Consider the following 20,027-nt stretch of genomic DNA (forward strand, 5'->3'; position numbering starts at 1 on the left):
TTGGTCTGATGCTATGCATATCCCCATACATAACAAACTGCAAAGGATTGTGTTCCAACACCTATCTGACTAGCACTATCAGCTACAGTAGCTCTTCTACTGGATCAGACTACACAGGCATCAATGAGCCTTGGCCAGCAATGACCCTGTTGCCAGTTCACTAGTTCTCCTTCCTTGGATCACTTTTGGTTGGTCCTGACCACTACAGAACAGGAACATCCCACAAGAGTTGCAGTTTTGGAGACTTTCTCATCCAGTTGTCTAGTCATTACAATTTGACCCTTGTCAAAGTAAACTTTTTTATGCTCTCAACACATCTTCAGTGTCATCATATTTACTTACTGCCCAATATATCCCCCCCCATTTTCAGAAACCATTGCAAGGAGATGATCAATGTTTTTTACTTTACCTGTCAGTGGTCATACTGTTATGTCTAATTGGTGTATTTTGCCTTCCAATGCTACACTGCTCAAAAAAATTAAAGGAACACTTTTTAATCAGAGTATAGCATCAAGTCAATTAAACTCCTGGGATAGTGATCTGGTTAGCTAAGTAGCAGAGGGGGTTGTTTCAGTTTCAGCTGCTTCAGGTGCACTAGATGGGCAACAATGAGATGACCCCCCAAAACAGGACTGGTTTTACAGGTGGAGGCCACTGACTTTTTTTTCCCTTACTCATCTTTTCTGTTTTTCACTAGTTTTGCATTTGATTAGGGTCAGTGTCACTACTGGTAGCATGAGGCGATACCTGGACCCTACAGAAGATGCACAGGCAGTCGAACTCCTCCAGGATGGCACATCAATATGTGCCATTGCCAGAAGGTTTGCTGTGTCTCCCAGCACAGTCTCAAGAACGTGGAGGAGATTCCAGGAGACAGGCAACTAGGAGAGCTGGACAGGGCTGTAGGAGGTCCTTAACCCATCAGCAGGACCGGAATCTACTCCTTTGTGCAAGGAGGAACAGGATGAGCACTGCCAGAGCCCTACAAAATGACCCCCAGCAGGCCACTGGTGTGAGTGTCTCTGACCAATCAGAAACAGACTTCATGAGGGTGGCCTAAGGGTCCGACTTCCTCCAGTGGGCCCTGTGCTCGCTGCCCGGCACCACAGAGCTCGATTGCCATTTGCCATTGAACACCAGAATTGGCAGGTCCGCCACTGACACCCTGTGTTTTTCACAGATGAAAGCAGGTTCACCCTGACCACATGTAACAGACGTGAAAGGGTCTGGAGAAGCCGTGGAGAACATTATGCTCCTGTAACATCGTTCAGCATGACTGTTTTGGTGGTGGGTCAGTGATGGTCTTGGGAGGCAAATCTATGGAGGGACGCACAGATCTCTGAAGGCTAGATAATGGTACCCTGACTGCCATTAGGTATCGGGATGAAATCCTTGAACCCATTGTCAGACCCTACGCTGGTGCAGTTTTTCCTGGGCTCCTCCTGGTGCATGACAATGCCCAGTCTCATGTGGCGAATGTATGCATACAGTTCCTGGAGGATGAAGGAATTGATACCATTGAATGGCCCCCACTCTCGCCTGACCTAAATCCAATAGAACACCTCAGGGACAGGTACGGACTGACCATTCGGAAACTTGGGCACTGCCCGAGGGCCCGGGGTCAGTAAGCCCCATGAGATGCCCCTGGTACCTTTCATAGGCTTTTTTGGGTGTGGTTTGAGTGTGGGCAAGGACACAGGGGCACCATGATCCCCTATTGCCCAGGGGCCCCATGAGTTGTCAGTCCGCCCCTGCTCAGGGATATCATGTTTCAGTCCATTCAATGCCGCCAGGTTGTACCCGACTGTCCAGGAGCTCAGTGATGCCCTCGTCCAGATCTGGGAGGAAATACCCCAGGACATGATCCGTCACGTGTTGGCCATACAAACTACTGAGTACCATTTTGAGTTGCTGCAATGAAATGTCAGTAAAATGGACTAGCCTGCTGCATCATTTTTTCACTTTCATTTTCAGGTGTCTTTGAATTCAGTCCTCTGTAGGTTGATAATTTTCATTTCCATCAAATGATGGGGCATCCTTATGTTCCTAACACATTACCCAGTCTAGATCAGTGTACATATCCAGCATGATATTTCCCCCATTGACATCTCGTGTTTTCAGAGTTCTTTTCATTATTGAGCAGTGTATATATGTACTGGTGCCTGCTCTCTCTATGGTGGAGAAGCACTCGCTCTGACCTTGGCTTCGTCTGCAACACACAGCAGCTCCCTCTAGAGGTGCGTAGAAGACACTGGTACTCAGACTCATCCCCAGTCCAACATGTGAGCGATTACAGCTCCACCCCCAAATCTCCTAGCAAACCACGGCAACCCCGCCCAGCGCTCTCTCACTGGGCGCCTCGTGTGCGGGGAGCTCTCGGGTATCTTGTCATGTGCTCATGTGTTCATTGGTTAGAATTTGTACTGGCGGTGGAAACCCGGAAGTGTTTGTGGTTGGCTGGCTATGTGAAGACCGGGAAATCGGAAAGCTCTGTTGTCCGGTTATTGTAGGTGTCGGGGGCTGTGAGTGGAGCTGGTGTTGAGTTAACCCTTCGTTGTGTCATTCAGCCTCCATGTCATCATGTCCTGGGGATTTATGAGGTAATAGTGCCCTGTACATCGCTGTGCTGAGCCAGGCGGTAGCAGAATATCCTGCATTCACCCTTCTCTCCCAGCAGATGCACATGATCAGTGTCCTGGCAGCGTACAATACATGATCAGTGTCCCGGCAGCGTACAATACATGATCAGTGTCCCGGCAGCGTACAATACATGATCAGTGTCCCGGCAGCGTACAATACATGATCAGTGTCCTGGCAGCGTACAATACATGATCAGTGTCCCCTGCAGCGCACGGCACGTGATCAGTGTCCCGGCAGTGCACGGTGCGTGATCTGTATACTGGCAGCGTACAATACATGATCAGTGTCCCCTGCAGCGCACGGCACGTGATCAGTGTCCTGGCAGTGCACGGTACGTGAACTGTATACTGGCAGTGTACAATACATAATCAGTGTCCCGGCAGCTTACAGCATGTGCTCAGTGTCCAGGCAGCGTACAATACATGATCAGTGTCCTGGCAGTGTACAATACATGATCAGTGTCCCCGGTAGCGCACGGCACATGATCAGTGTCCCCTGCAGCGCACGGCACATGATCAGTGTACCCTGCAGCGCACGGCACGTGATCAGTGTCCTGGCAGCGTACAATACATGATCAGTGTCCCGGCAGTGCACGGTACGTGATCTGTATACTGACAGTGCACAATAAATGATCAGTGTCCCCTGCAGTGCACAGCACGTGTTCAGTGTCCCCTGCAGCGCACGGCACGTGATCAGTGTCCCGGCAGTGCACGGCACAAGATCTGTATACTGGCAGCGTACAATACATGATCAGTGTCCCGGCAGTGCTTGGTACGTGACCATTGTCCCGGCAGCGCATAGTGCATGATCTGTGTCCTGGCAGTGGCAATATGTTGTCTCCTCACCATCTGTTTTAACCTGGTAAACACTGCATCACTACACCGCAAGCACATACAATGCACACCGTTGCAGGGTGGTTGCAGTGCAGCCCTATTCACTTGGGAGTATACTTCCAGCTGTGGCCACAGAATGTGTACACCCCCAGCTGCTGCCTCTGCAGCTAAAGGAACAGTTGGGGGTGGAAAAAAACGCTCAACCATGTGGTTTTACCGCCTTTCAACCTCACATGTGAACAAGCCCTTGGTTCACATCTGTGTGTCTGCGTGCTGCATGTAGGGCAGCCCATTCATTTCAGTGGGATGCCATATCTGCAAAAATGCAGGGAAAGTTGTCCCTGACCCTTCTTGAAAATTGTGGCACATCAAAAACACCCTGCGTTTACCAATATGTAGGGTACCATTAATAATAGCACTCCTAAAGAGCCCAGCATTTGACTGCTTGTCAGCAAGGAGCTTGCGTTCCGGTACACACAGTAACATGAACCAAACCTTGAACAGGGGTGCCTCGAGACTAAAAATACTTTTCAAGGGTGCCCCAACTGGAAAAAGGTTGAGAAACACTGCCTTGTATACTCACCAGCTAAGTTGTTTGTTTTTCTGCTGTACCAATGATGGGAATGTATACAATAGTTGTGAACCTTGTTATCTGTTTTTTTTTCTGTGATTCTCTATGAGCTGTATTATGCACCCATCACTGGGTACTATGTTCCTGATTATTTTTTTTATTTATGTAAAAAATTAATAAACTTACCTTTTTAAAAAAAAAAAAAAGCCACGTGTAAATTGATGGCTCTATATTAACACCTGAAATAAAGACGTCCGCTATACTTTCCTCCAATTTAGCATTAGGATATCCACGTGCTTCCTCTTGGGTGCCGATATTGTTGTGCAATCGCCTTCTGGGTTCCAAAGGTTCAGCCGGCTGACCCATTATTACTCGCCAGCATTTTTTCGCCCTAGTAAAGCCTCATTTAGGCTAGATAGGCTGCTGCATTTAGAGGAATAACTGTCTCTGGATGCAGTTTTACTCTCTGTTATGGCTATAGACAAACTGGACGATATACTGCAGCCAGATTGCATGAGGCCAGAAACAGTGGCACCTAATAAAACGGTCTGCGTCCAGAGCTGCTCAGAGTCCCACATCTGAATACAGCAACCTATCCATGCTCATTTATTGTCTGAATGAGGCCTCAAGTCTACTGAAACCCAGAATGGTGGGTGCTTTCCTCTCTTTACCAAATGTGAACATGAGAAGGTGAAGCAATATCCTCTATGTGAAGAGAATCTGGTTACTTGCATTTTAGATATTACCCCTTGTGTGAACGTTGCCTCATTCCAACACTTTTTTGTTTTGTAGAGACTCTTCCTTGAGACGTGTCCTGTCCGTTCAGTATGGCAGGAGTGGAAGTCAGCATTCGCCTGTAAATCTCTTTTTTGACACCGAGCCAGACAACCTGCCATCGACTAATGATTCCTCTTCTGCAGATGAGGATTTGGATTCCTTAGTTTTATTTGGGATGTTGAGAGGGAATGTGGTTGGCTTGCGTTATTATACTGGGGTGGTAAGTGTAATGTAAATTACAGTAGAATATGACACGGTTGGATTCAAAAACACCTGTAGTTTTAGAACCAATTTCAGGGCTGCAACAGGTAGATGAATTTGCTTCCAGAAATTAGGAATAAATGCAAATTTCTTCCACAGTGTTATTCACCCTGTTAGCCTGCTTATGGGGGTGCATTCTTACTTTCTTGTTTACACTCTTCAGGTTAGAGACACCACTCCCTAACCCCCTGACTATCCTCATTTTGGGGCTTATGCCTGTCCTTACTGAATGTGTTGAGGGCTGAATGGTCAGAACGAAAAAGATTAAAAGAGAAGCAGGGATTTTTTTTCTTTCTCGTACATCATGGGACACACAGCAGGCCATAATAATGACTGTGGGTTATATGCCACCTGTAGGTGAATTGACATTGGCCAACCAATCAAACAGGAAGCCTCCCCCATATAACCCCTCCTACACAGGAAGTACTTAGATTTTTCACCAGTGTCTGTAAGGAGGATGTTCACGGAACATGTGCTGCAAATGCTTTGTGAAGCATACTGGGAGGCCTGGAACGGTTCTACTGAGAGTTAAGGGCCTCAATCGGATCCATTCGAAAAGCTGTTAGCCAAAATAGATTGTATCCAAGCTGGCTAAGGAGAAGAATCCTCAGGGTTTTGCCTGTAATATGGCTTTAGGGCACTGGACCCTGCATATTTGGAACCCTGTGTAGTTTAATATGACCAAGGCGCTTCTGGCAGGGTGCTATATGGGTCCAAGGCAGTGGTCCCCATTTTAAAAAGGGGGACTGAGTCCTTGAAGATCTTTAGGACAAGGCCCGCTGTGATGGTTGAAGGTTGGTCCCTGATTATGAGTTCAGGGGCCTGCCGCGATATGGGTAAGTGTGTGTTTATCTATTCTCTCACTCGCTCGAAAAATATGCTGGATATCTATACTGATATAGACTGGGTCATTTGTTAGGAACGTAAGGATCCCCCATCGTTTGATGGAAATGAAAATTATCAACCTACAGAGGACTGAATTCAAAGACACACCAAAAATCAAAGTAAAAAAATGATGCAGCAGGCTAGTCCATTTTGCTGAAATTTCATTGCAGCAATTCAATATGGTACTCAGTTGTTTGGCCCCCACATGCTTGTATGAATAAGTAAAATAAAGTGCAGCGCTAATAATTAGTCATAAGGATAAATATATGAATAAATAAATCATGAGCATAAATGGTGAGTAAGTAATAGTTCATCCAATGAAGGAATAAAGTTCAAATAGCACTGGTGGGTGATCTCTTCAACAGCAGATTTCCCCTCTGCTTATCCTTATACTTATTGTTATTCGGAGGTTTACTGTGGTTACCTTGAGTGTTACAGCTGCTATTTTTAGAGCGCTCACTATAATACCATTTTGCTATGCTTGTATTTATGCCTGACAACGTCAGAATGAAGATGATGGCACAGAGTAGAAAGACTGATTCCTTGTTTATTTTGCTGGAAGATCCCAGGAGAGGACAGGAGGCATCCAAATCAACTATTTCTAAGTGGATTTGTCTGTTAGTCAATCAAGCCTATGGTTTGAAGAGCAAGGTTCGTCCTTTCGGGTGAAAGCACACGATACCAGGAGTGTGGGGGCATCTTGGGCTATCAGTTGCTCAGGTTTTCAAGGCTGCTACATGGTCTTTGGTTCATACATTCACAAGGTTTTACCAGGTGGATGTCAGAACCACAGAGGATTCTGCATTGGCCGCAGTGTTTTACATACAGCTTAATAGCTCCTTTTTGGGATGTTGGCGGTGGTTATTGTGATGTCACCCACCCTTCAAGGTTATTGCTTTGGGATGTCCCACATAGTCATTATTATGGCCTGCTCTGTGTCCTGTGATGTACGAGAAAGAAAATTGGATTTTTTTTTCTACATACCTGTAAAATCCATTTCTTGGAGTACATCACTGGACACAGAGGTCCCTCTCCTCTTTCTGAATTTTCATTGCTTGCTACAAAAACTGAGTACTTCCTGTGTAGGAGGGGTTATATGGGGGAAGACTTCCTGTTTGATTGGTTGGCCAGTGTCCATGCACCTATAGGTGGCATGTGACCTTCAGGGTGAGAACGCTGAGTTCCCTTCTCCGCTCTGAGCAGAGAGTGGGACTGTCAGTCACACTTTGCTCACCCCCCCCCCCCCCCCTTTGCGCTCACTGAAGTTCTGGGCTGTGGAGGCAGCGGCTGGCTCAGGCTTTCAGCACTTTACATTGAAGTTGGTATCTTTCCCCAGCCTAAGCCGACTAAGTGCTGTCGGCTGAAAATGGATCACAGTAGTGCAGAGCAAACTGCACTCCTATGATCTACAGGAAAAGTACAGCCAAAAAGCTTCTCCTTTTTAAAATAAAATGTTTACCTATTCAGCTAAATGTGCAATATTGGATATTAACCGCTTTAGTGCCCCCCCATAGCATAAATACTGCTACAGGGAGGTAGCGGTGTGCAAAATCATGTGTGTGTGTGTGTATATACAGTATATATATATATATGTGTGTGTGTGTGTGATTTTGCATTTCTGGGTAGGGGGCGTGTGTGCCCTACCCGCGCCGCCATTTGTGGCTGTCAATCACCGGGTCCCAGATGGTGATTACTCTCCGGTGCCTGGTGATTGCCAAGCATCTCCTAAGGGGGGGGAGACCTGTTAGTAAACAAAACAGTTCTCTCCCGTCAGCTCCTGCACACTGCCTTTCATGGCTGTGCACAGCACAGCCATGCAAAGCAGTGTGCTTACAGTGAAGCGCACACACACACAGCCCCTAGTACAACAGCACACAGTTAACCCTTTGATCACCCCACATGTTAGCCCCTTCCTTCCCAGTGTCATTAGTACAGTGTCAGTGCTTTTTATTGGCACTGATCACTGTATTGGTGTCACTGGGGATGTCAGTGACACCAAGTCAGTTCCCCTGAGTGTCAGAATGCCTGCCGCAGCCCCGCTATAAGTTGCTGATCGCTGCCGATACTAGTAAAAATAAAAAAAATCTCAGTATATATACCGCCATTTGTAAACGCTATAACTTTCACGTAAGCCAATTAATTTACACTTATTGGGATTTTTTTTTAGCAAAGACATGTAGAATACATTTTGGCCTAAATTTATGACGAAATTTGATTTTTAAAAATTTTTTCTGGACATGTTTAATAGCAATAAGTCAAAAATATAGGTTTTTTTTTTTCTCAAAATTGTCGGTCTTTTCTTTTTTTATAGCGCAAAAAATAAAAACTGCACAGGCGATCAAATAACACCGAAAGAAAGCTCTATTCATGGGAAAAGAAGGACATAAATTTCATTTGGGTGCAGCGTTGCATGACCATGCAATTGTCAGTTAAAGTAACACAGCTCTGTAATGCAAAAAATTGCCTGGTCAGGAAGGGGGGTAAATCCGGTGGAGGGCAAGTGGTTAATATTATGTTTAGTGATGCACCGATATATTGGGCACCAAAAATATTTGGCCAAAAATAAGGTCAGCATTTTGCCGGCTAAAAAAAAAAAAAAGAAAAGGTGGCGATAATGATAATTGACTTTAATGCATAATCGTGTTCCTATTGACTTCAATGCAAAATTCTGTCCCGTTGACTTCAATGTAAAAACGCCCCCTATTGACGTCAATGCAAAAACCTCTATTTAAGTTTTTGTTTTTATTTTATATATATTTTATTTTCTGTCCAATTTTTGTGTTACTTTCAATAAAAGTTATTTAACGTTACTGGATTGTATTTTTTTAATTCATACTCCTTAAAATTAATTATATTAATGAAAAAGTCGAATATAATACAATTATAAATAAAAAAATATATTTTTTAAAAACTCAGTTTTAGTTTAAGTTTTTAGCCAAGTACATCCTGAATTTTCAGTTCAGCATTTTAATTTCGGTGCACCACTAATTATCTTGTCTGCTATTCAAGTGGAGTATCTGAATTTTATTTATTTATTTAACCCTTTGAGGACTGTAAGGTTTTGGAACGACAAAAGAATCAATTTTTTTGTTTTTAAAGTTCGTACACTTCAGTTGTAACTAAGCCATTTAATAAAATAATTGGCAAAAAGCTAGATCCATTTGTTGTTTGTTGATGAGAACTAATATTTTGACTCAAACCAAAAAAAAAAGAAAGAGTTTTAAGTTCTTAATCAGATGATACACGCAATTACAAACATGGGACAAATACGTCCCTTGGTCCTCAAAGGGTTTTAATCTGTGCTGAAAAAACCCAGATCGTATATCAAATGGCTCCGTATTAGTTTTCAGTTAGACAAACCACAGCATCATTGTGAACTGCATCTTCTGTGCAGCCTGTTTAGTGTATACATTGTGATCTTGGATTCCTTTGTCATGTGTGAAGTACTGAATGTGTGGGTGCATGTGCGCGCAAAGGTAATATAATCACTCATAGGGCTTTCCAGTGAAGAATCATGGAAAATAAATGCTGGCATTTCGACAAGTCCCAGCCCACCTTTTACCCCTTGACCTCTGGAAGATTTTACCTTCTTCATGACTAGTCCACTTTATGCTATTTGACACTGCACTACTTTAACTGACAATTGTGGGGTCATGCAACACTATAAAATGTATAATTTTTTTGTAACACAAAGAGAGCTTTCTTTTGGTGGCATTTCATCACCAGTAGGTTTTTTTTATTGCATAAATGAAAGACTGAAAAGTATAAAGATTGGTTTTGTGTGAAAGTTATAGCATCTACAAACTATGATAGATAGGAATTTTTTCTTTTTATACTTGTAATGGCGGTGATCAGAAACGTTTATAGTGGGACTGTGATAATGCAGTGGACAATCTGACACTGATATCACCAGTGACACTAATACAGTAATAAGTGATAATACTAGTAAGCTGTACTAATGACACTGGTTGGGAAGGGGATCTAGGGGCGATCGAAGGGTTAACAGTGTGCTGCTTCTTACTAAATATCTGTTTGTGCCTTCTCCCTGCAAAGCAAGAAACAAAGAGATCGTTCCCTCTGTACAGAGCCCTGTGTTGTTTGGACACAGCCGATCAGCAGGTCTCAGCCATGAATCATCAGCTGAAACCTGCTGACAAAATCATGCTGTGTCCAATCACAGCGGGAGTTGGCCCAAGGGGGCTTTTAACCCGAAAGCAACTGCAGACATACAGGTTCGTGATTGTGCCTGTACGAGCCGCCCACCCGCAGTAAAATGCATGTGGGTGGTTGACAAGTATTTAGTATATACAAAGATCAGCCATGACATTATGACCACTAACTGGCAAAGTGAATAACATTGACTAGCTCATGACAATGGCATCTGAAATTGGGTGGGATGTATTAGGCAGCAAGGGAACATGTTGTCCTTAAAGTTGATACGTTGAAAACAGAAAAAAATGGACAAGCGTAAGGACGTTAGCGACTTTGACAAGGGCCATGAATCTATAAGATAAACACTGTTTTACATGAAATATTTTGCGTAGATGTCATTTATGTATAATGAACAATAACACAGCATTTATGTGCTGCAGAGAAAATAAATTGTTTTTGAAGTTTATATATTTTACAGTATGCCAAAAGAAAATCAAACCTATTGGTGTTTTCAGGTTAACAATAACGAGATGGTTGCACTTCAGCGTGAACCCAACAACCCATATGACAGAAATGCAGTTAAAGTAAACAATGTAAATGGAGAACAAGTTGGTCACATAAAGAAAGAGCTGGCTGCAGCTTTGGCCCATATCATGGACAGGAACTTAGCAAAGCTTGAGGGGTGAGTATATGCCCAGAGCTTGTGCTGAAAATAATTAAGTATACAATAAATGTTTAAGGGTGAATTCTCACTGAAACAGACAGCTGCTGGAGCACTTTACCTCTCCAGCACCTGTCTTTTCTGACTGCAGTTCAATACAAGAGGGTTAGGAGGGCCCTGTTCCTTGGAGCTTACAGTCTAAGAGGGAGGGGCTGGTGGTACAAAAGGTAATAACTGGGGGATGAACTGATAGGAGGAATAGAAGATTCCATTATTAGCTGAAGGCAGGATAGGCTTCCCTGAAGAGAGGTTTTCAGGAATCGCCTAAAAGTGGTCAGTGTAGGCAATAGTCGGAAAGATTGAGGTAGAGAGTTCCAGAGGATGGGGGAGGCTCTGGAGAAGTCCTGGAGACGAGCATGGGAGGAGGAGAAAAGGGAGCTAGAGAGCAGGAGGTTGTGGGAGGAGTGGAGAGGACGGTTTGGGTGATATTTGGAGACAAAATCGGTGATGTAATTTGGGGCAGAGTTATAATGATTTTAAATGTTATTGTTAAGGTTTTGAATTTTATTAATTGGGCAATGGGAAGCCAGTGGAGGGATTGGCAGAGAGGGATGGCAGATATGGAACGGTTAGTAAGGTGGATGAGTCTGGCAGCAGCATTCATGATAGACTGAAGAGGGGATAGTCTGCGTGTTGGTATGCCAATGAGGAGGGAGTTACAATAATCAAGGCAAGAGATAACAAGGGAGTGGATAAGTTGCTTAGTGGTTTCTGAGGTTAGGAACGGCCATATCTTAAAGCTGTTGTGGAGGTGAAGTCTACAAGATTTGGACAGTGATTGGATTTGGGGCTGAAAGGACAGATGGGAGTCTAGGATTACACCTAGTACCCTGGTATGAGGGGAAGGACTGATGGTTGTATTATTGATCTTGATGGAGAAGTCAGGGGAGGGGGCACGGTCTACAGGGAATATTATAAGCTCAGTTTTAGAAAGATTTAGTTTGAGGAAGTGGAGTGACATCCATGCTGATATGTCACTTAGTACACTTTATTCATGTCGTTGAACAGCAGCAGAATGAGCTGTGTATCTCCCTTTTATTTTGTAAAGCAGTGCACAAACTGTTAGCACTGTATAAATTCTATATAATAATAATCATAAAGGGGTTTGCCTACTTTCCAAAGTGAGGGAACATCTATTAGCCTTTGCACACATCTGGGCAGCCAGCATCTAAAATGCCTGAATTTTATTGTCAGTTTCCTCCTTGGTTTATGCTTTAAAACCTGCACAGATTAGCATTTCTCCATGCAGCCCTCTTGGAATGAGACCCCAGTACCCATGGCAGAATGGTTCCAGAAGTAATTCTGCAACCATTTCACTGTTTCCAAACCTAAAAGAAGCATCCATCTTGGATCTCAAGTCCTTACCTAAATGTTTTCATTCAGGCCCATGGCATCAACCTGGTCTATCATAACTTCTCATCACCATGGAAGCTTTCTGGTCTCTGTGGACATCAAGGATGTTTACTTACATGTCCCTATTTCTCCAGCAGATCAGCAATTCCTTTGCTTTCCTATGGGTACGCAACATTTCCAGTTTATAGACCTGCCATTCAGCTTATCTTCCACTCCTCAGGTCTTATCCATGGTACTGGCCCCCCTGTGCTTGCCTTGCTATGTTCTTATGGTATCCCCATTGTAGGATACCTGGAAGATCTCTTGTTGAGGCACCAGTTGACACAAGTTCGTGATGACATTGTTGCAAGGACAGTAGAGACCTTGCGAAGGATCCTGACCTTTAGAAGTCAGCACTGGAATTAACTAATCGCTTATCCAAGACACAACTCAACCCAAAGTTTTTCTTTCCCAAGAGAAGCTATTAACTTTGCTCCTAGACTCAGGCTCTTCAGTCTAGATTTCATCCAAATTTCCGCTTCTGCTTGGGTTTTGGAACTGATGATTGTATCCTCCTTCGACGCACTCGTGTTTTTCCAATTCTACTCCAGACCTCTAAACTCCACAGCCTTTCATCTCGGTACAAGTCGGTTCAGCCTTTGGTTACTGGAAACCAAGTTGTCACTGGCCTAGTGGTTCAGAATTACTACTCTGAAGCAGGGGCGGACTGACAACTCATGGGGCCCCCGGGCAATAGGGGACCATGGGGCCCCAGTGTCCTTGTCCACACTCAAAGCACACCCAAAAAAGCCTATAAAAGGTACCAGGGGCATTTCATGGGGCCCCCTACTGACCCCGGGCCCTCGGGCAGTGCCCGAGTGCTCAAATGGTAAGTCCGCCCCTGCTCTGAAGTTGAGGAAGTAGTTCCTTCCGATTTCTCATGGCAGATGCTAGCATTTGGATTAGGGAGGAGTCTGTCAGTGCATGGGACTAGGAAATTGAAGAAAACTCTTCTCCCTATCAACATTCCTGAGCTTGGAGCAATTTGGATGTTCCTGCAATGCTAGACGCCTCCAATCAGGATTTGGCCAAACAATGCCACATCAATGATATATATCAATCATATGGAAGGAACCAAAAGTCTTGACATGGCAAGAGAGGTAAATTCCGTCCCGGGCAGAATGTCACAATCCCAGCTTTTGTCTGCTGTTTTCGTTCTAGATTTGAGCATTTGCAGGCACACTCTCAGCTGGCAGCGCTAGGTCCTGGAATGGTCCTGTTCCAGGACCCGTTTCACAGGTGGGAGACACTGGATATGGAGTACCTGGCCTTCAGGTTCAACAACAAACTGGACAGATTTGTCTACGGGAACAGACATTCTCTGGAGCAATAGTGGATGCTTTGGAGGTTTTGGGGGAATCAGTACAGCCAGATCTATGCATTTTCTCCTGTAAAACTCTTTCCCATCTGAATCAAGATAGAGGGTGTTCCAATGATCCTCTCACAATGCTAGAAGCTAGTTCTTTTTTTGCAAGATCTGTCATCACACAGAAGGCATTCTTCGCTTGGGGCAAGGAAAGAAACATTCATCCTAGAACATTCTTCATGGGACGAATCCTGGCCCTTCTACAATTTGGTTTTGATCAGCACTTGGCCCCAAATACCATAGGGGCAGATCTTGGCACCTGTGATCTTGGTCCAGAAACCACTAGCTTTCTATTCTTTAATTGGGACTTTTTATACAGGGTGTCTCTCATGCATGCTGCACCCCTGTGCATTCCCCTATAACTCTGTGGGTCTGAATTTGCTTCTAGTACTTCATAAATCACCTTTTAAACCTAATTGGGATATTCCCCTTTCCACTCTCATGCATAAGGTTGCATTTCTTGTTGCCATCACGTCTATGAGGTGGCAGCTTTGTCCTGTAAGGAATAATGTCTGGTTTTGCACAGGGACAAGATGATGTTGAGGCATAGAGCCTCCTTCCTTCCTAAGGTGGGTTTGGCCTTTCGCCTCAACCAGGATATTGGTCTTTGAACCCTCTGTTTGGCTCCAGTTTATCATAAGATCTCCTTCCACTCAAAATGAAACAATGTTATTGCTCTAACTGCAGGTCTCATCAATTCTTACAGAGATAGCTGGTGTTAGATCCAAGGCTTCTGTTCGCCCATTTACAATTTAATAATTCAAGGGAAAGTCTTACACACCGCACAGGTCATCTGAAAAAATATTTATAGAAAGCAGAGCTATTTGTATGATTTATCAGTATGTTTTTCAGATGACTTGTGCAATGTGCAAGACTTTCCTTTGGATTGTTATATCTACCTCCATTGCCTGGATATAGTTTGTGCTGTGCATGTGTTCTTCTATTAGGAAGACTGACTCTTTCTTTGTCATCCTTGATGGTCCCCATAAACGGGATATGTTTCTTGGTCCACCTTTAATTGGTAGCTAACAAAGATCATCATTTCAGCTTATGATCTTAAATATCAGGTTCCACCTTTTCCTGTCAGGTCGTACTCTATGGATCTGTGAGTACTTCTTGGGTTTTTGGCATCAGGTCACTACTGTTTCCTTATTTGCTAGGTTGCCACCTGGTTTTCTGTTCAGATGTTCTCTCTCAAGTTTTACTAGATGGATGTTAAAACCTCATCTGACGCCCGATTTGTTCCTTCGGGTGGTTCTATGGGCTGCAGGCAATCCTCAGTTTCAGTTTTTTTTAGAGGGCCTGTTAGTGTTTTAATGCTATTAGCCACCCTCCGATGGAATACTTTTGGATATCACAACAGTCTCTGAGTTCCTGTGCCCTCAATGAATGCGAAAGAAAATTGGATTTTTGTACTTTAAGTGGAATGCTGTTTAATTCATTCTTAATATTCAAAGCAAAGTTCCCCATCCATCCATGTATCCATGCTTTATTTTGCTGAGAAACCACTTTGAAAAACACCTTCTAGCATTTCTGGCTGTGACTATCTTGAGTAAGGACAGGTGATTCATGTAGCAATTACTTCCTGGAATCCATCTTCCCTTAGCTCAGGCATTCAGACAGGACGGTGTGTTTGCTGAGAAAACCCCTCCCCCCTTTGAAGACACCTGGGATGTATGACATAATTTGCCTAGGTATGAAAATCAGGAAGTAACTGAAGAAATTAAAAAAAAAGTAAATATACTTTCCTATCTATTTACTAATGCCAGCAGCATAAATATATAATTTTCTTTTCTTTTTTTTACCAGACCATGTGGCCAAGAGGCAATAGTATCAATCTTTGTATTAGTGAAATGCTCTAGATCTAACTGCTTTTTGTATTTTAGTACAGTGCCATATGGGGCGCAAAATGCCTATACTATGCCAGTGAACCTGAGTTTTTGGGGAAGAGAAGAAAACAAGAACATTGTTATAGATCTTATGAAGAAATATGGTTTCAAACTTGGACCTTTACCACAGGGTGGTAGGTACTATGAAATTCTTTTATTTGGTTTTCTGCTAAAGTGGAATAGAAACTACCACGATAAACTCCCCATTGCCCCCTTTTTACCTTCCCTTTTGTATTCATAAATAAAACTGGCAACAGACCAGAACTGAGCAGTCTCCTTACTTCAGCGTAGCCAGAGGCTCCAACTGTGTTTTAGAAAATGTACGTTTATCAGGAAAATGCAGACCTGCAGGTGTTAATATTATAGCCTAGAGATCCAGCACACTGCATATGTGAAATCCACTGGTTCCAATTTGTTAATCTTTTGAAGAATTGTCATACTCTGTATGGTATTCTCTGCCCTAGCTGAAGGAGGAAGAATGCAGCAGTCTGTGTTTTTTTTTTTTTTTTTTACATGTAGATACAGTATCTCACAGAAGTGAGTACACACAAGAGTCACTAATGGGGTCTTTTCCAAAAGTCACTTGGTTTTATGTCACTGTTGCTTGGTTTACATCAATGTCTTCTAACTTGAAGCGGGAAGAAATTACAATTTCTTCTTTGCCCTCCTCCCCTAAATACACACACACCTAAACATACAGTATTTCACAGAAGTGAGTACACCCCTCACATTTTTGTAAATATTTTATTCTATCTTTTCATGTGACAACACTGAAGAAATTACACTTTGCTACAATGTAAAGTAGTGAGTGTACAGCTTGTATAACAGTGTATAAGAGGTCTAGTGCTAGAATTACTGCCCTTGACATGATGCTCGCACTGATGCCTCCCATGTGTGGGACAATTGCCGTCTGCATGCACGAGGGACCAACGCAGGCTTTCAGCTTTGTGCGCAAGCACGGCGGGAGGGGGGGCACTTTAAATTTTTTTTATTTAGTTTTTATTTTTACACTGTCACTTTTTAAAATCACTTTTATTGTTATCACAGGTAATATAAATATCCCGTTTTGCAAAGCTCAGTGCATACAATAACAGACCAGTAAAAGATTCAAAAGTTGTAATTCCTAGTTACAAGAACTCACCTATAGTATGCTGAGCAGTAGTATCCACAAAACAGGAACAGTATTGGGTAGGTGGGGGTGGACACATTTCAGAAGAGTCACTATTGGGGTCTGTTCCAAAAGTCACTTGATTTTATGTCACTGTTGCTTGGTTTACATCACTGTCTTCTAATTTTAAGAGGGAAGAAATTACAATTTCTTCTTTGCCCTCCTCCTCTAAATACACACACACCTAAACATACAGTATCTCACAGAACTGAGTACACCCCTCACATTTTTGTAAATATTTTATTATCTTTTCATGTGCAACACTGAAGAAATGAGACTTTGCTACAACGTAAAGTAGTGAGTGTACAGCTTGTGTAACAGTGAAAATTTGCTATGGGATTTTTGCTCACCGTTCTTGTGATCATTTTGACCCCACGGGGTGAGCCCCAGATCGAGGGAGATTATCAGTGGTCTTGTATGTCTTCCATTTTTTAATTATTTCTCCCACAGTTGATTTGTTCACACCAAGCTGCTTGCCTATTGCAGATTCAGTCTTCCCAGCCTGGTGCAGGTCTACAATCTTGTTTCTGGTGTCCTTCAACAGCTCTTTGGTCTTCACCATAGTGGAGTTTGGAGTGTGACTGTTTGAGGTTGTGGACAGGTGTCTTTTATACTGATAACAAGTTCAAACAGGTGCCATTGATACAGGTAATGAGTGCAGGACAGAGGAGCCTCTTAAAGAACAAGGTACAGGTCTGTGAGAGCCAGAAATCTTGCTTGTTTGTAGGTGACCAAATACTTATTTTCCACCATAACTTGCAAATAAATTCTTTCCAAATCAGCCAATGTGGTTGTCTGGATTTTTTTTTCTCATTTGTCTCTCATAGTTGAGGTCTACCTATGATGCCAATTACAGGCCTCTCTCATTCTTTTAAGTGGGAGAACTTGCACAATTGGTGGCTGACTAAATACTTTTTTGCCCCACTGTATATATTTGGCCACAGGCACAATTTTCATACTTTTGGCCCTGTATGCCACCAGAATAAATTAAAACAAAACAATGCAAATAAATTTGAAGTGCAGACTTTCAGCTTTAATTCAAGGAGTTGAACATATCAAGTACAAATTTTAGGAACTGCAACCATTTTTATACACAGCCCCTCCATTTTCAGGGACACAAAATGTGATTGGACAAATGAATATAATCATAAATAAAATGTTCATTTTTAATATTTTGTTGAGAATCCTTTACTGGCAATGACTGCCTGAAGTCTGGAACCCATGGACATTACCAAAGACTGGGTTTCCTCCTTTCTGATTCTTTGCCAGACTCTAACTGCAGCTGTCTTAAGTTTTTCTTTGTTTGTGGGTCTTTTTGCCTTTAGTTTGCCTTCAGCAAGTGAAATGCATGCTCAATTGGGTTGAGATCTGGTGACTGAGTCGGCCATTGCAGAATATTCCATTTATTTTCCTTCAAAAGCTCCTGGGTTGGTTTGCAGTGTGTTTTGGATCATTGTCCATCTGTACTGTGAAGGACTGTCTAATCAACCTTGCTGCATCTGGCTGAATCTGGGGTGAAAGTATATTTCTAAACACTGCAGAATTCATTCGGCTGCTTCCGTCACATCATCCAACACCAATGACCCAGTGCCACTGGAAGCCATGCATGCCCATTCCATCACACTGCCTCCACCATGTTTTACAGATGACGTTGTGTGCTTTGGATCATGAGTTGTTCCAAGCCTTCTCCACACTTTTTTCTTCCCGTCATTCTGGTACAGATTAATCTTGGTTTCGTCCAAAGAATGCTTTTCCAAAACTGGTCTGACTTTTTTAGATGTTTTTTGGCAAAGTTTAATCTGGCTTTTCTGTTCTTCATGCTTATGAATGGTTTGCACCTTGTGGTGAACCCTCTGTATTTGCTCTCATGAAGTCTTCTCTTGATTGTAGACTTTTGCAATGATACGCCCACCTCCTGGAGAGTGTCCTTCACTTGTCTGGATGTTTTTGTGAATTGTTTTTTCTTTACCATAGAGAGGATCCTGCGATCATCTACCACTGTTGCTTTCCGTGGACGTCCATGCCTTTTTATGTTGCTGAGCTCACCATTGTGTTCTTCTTTCCTCTGAATGTACCAAACTGTTGATTTGGCTAATCCTAATGTTACTACTATCTCTCTGATGGATTTGTTTTGTTTTTGAAGTCTTACAATGGCCTGTTTCACTTGCATGGACAGCTCCTTTGAACGCATGATGTAGGTTCACAACAATAGGTTCCAAATGCAAATACCACACTTAGAATCAACTCCAGACCTTTTACCTGCTTAATTGATGAAGAAATAACGAAGGAGTAGCCCACACCTGGCCATGAAACAGCTTTTGATTTAATTGTCCAATTACTTTTGGTCCCTTGAAAAAAGGGGGTAGCTACTCTTAAGAGCTATAATTCCTAAACCCTTCCTCCAATTTGGATGTACATACTCTGAAATTAAACATGAGAGTGTGCACTTTCAGCCCATATTCATTATATAACTATAGCTTGAATATGTTTTGGTAAATACCTGAAAAAACTAAAATTGTGTCTGTGTCCAAATATATATGGACCTAACTGTTTAAATGACTTCTATTTTTTTATTTTTAACTTTACCCAAGCATTTCTTATATAGAATGTATCCCACTTGTTCACAAATATTTCATCTGCAACACACTGAATTATTGTGTCTTACAAATAAAGTACAGTAATTGTTAATTGTATGCTACCACAGGAAACATTTATAACTGACATAGGTACATTTCAGATTTGACAGGTCATGTAACCAGGCTCTCTTCCTGGCTTCTGCCATCATTTTGTGTATGTATACTCATAGCTGTTAGGAGAGCAGACAGTAGTGGACAGATGAGAATTGATAAGATTATTACACTCCTAAGTAATTAAAACATTTTGTGTTTATCTCCTCAAACCATTTGGTTGTAAAATCTACAGTATATCCAACAAACCTACCTGAAACCCTATAACGTAAGACTAGAACATACTACAAAACAATTTGCACTTAACAATAATGGTTTTGTTTTACATATTTGTCTGTGGATTTAGGTTCACAAGCTCAACCACGCCTCAGCATTCCATTACTTCCAGCTGTGCAGATGACTACAGAGCAGGTTGGTTCTGGTGGAAAAATGCACCTATTCATTGTTAAAATGTTTTTTGCATTAATGCATACCCTGCATTATGGTAGAAAAAAAGTCCCACTTGAGTATCTTGCATAAGGGCAAATGATTCATGTAGCATTCACTTCCTGGAATCCATCTGCCCTTAGCTCAGGCATTCAGTCAGGATGGTGTGCTTACCTGAGAACCCCCCCCAAACACTTAACCTGATTCCTTTCACGGTCCAGTGTTGTGCCATCTGCACCACAGCCACTCCCTCCTCTTG

The 20,027-nt window shown here is 42.7% G+C and overlaps 1 protein-coding gene across 1 annotated transcript in view; it reads left to right on the forward strand.

The window, feature by feature from the left end:
- The first annotated feature begins 2,405 nt into the window (after window positions 1–2,405).
- HLTF (helicase like transcription factor) overlaps window positions 2,406–20,027 on the forward strand; it is a 94,056-nt gene continuing 76,434 nt past the window's right edge. The window contains exons 1-5 of the mRNA XM_089669525.1: window positions 2,406–2,600; window positions 4,837–5,041; window positions 10,635–10,801; window positions 15,485–15,621; window positions 19,689–19,753. Coding sequence (XP_089525651.1) covers window positions 2,581–2,600; window positions 4,837–5,041; window positions 10,635–10,801; window positions 15,485–15,621; window positions 19,689–19,753 — 594 coding nt within the window. The 5' untranslated portion in view covers window positions 2,406–2,580. The remainder of the gene's footprint in view (window positions 2,601–4,836; window positions 5,042–10,634; window positions 10,802–15,484; window positions 15,622–19,688; window positions 19,754–20,027) is intronic.

This window comes from Staurois parvus, unplaced genomic scaffold, assembly GCF_062004578.1.
Source record: "Staurois parvus isolate SC_StPar_1 unplaced genomic scaffold, SC_StPar_1.0 ptg000078l, whole genome shotgun sequence".
Taxonomy (NCBI): Eukaryota; Metazoa; Chordata; class Amphibia; order Anura; family Ranidae; genus Staurois; species Staurois parvus.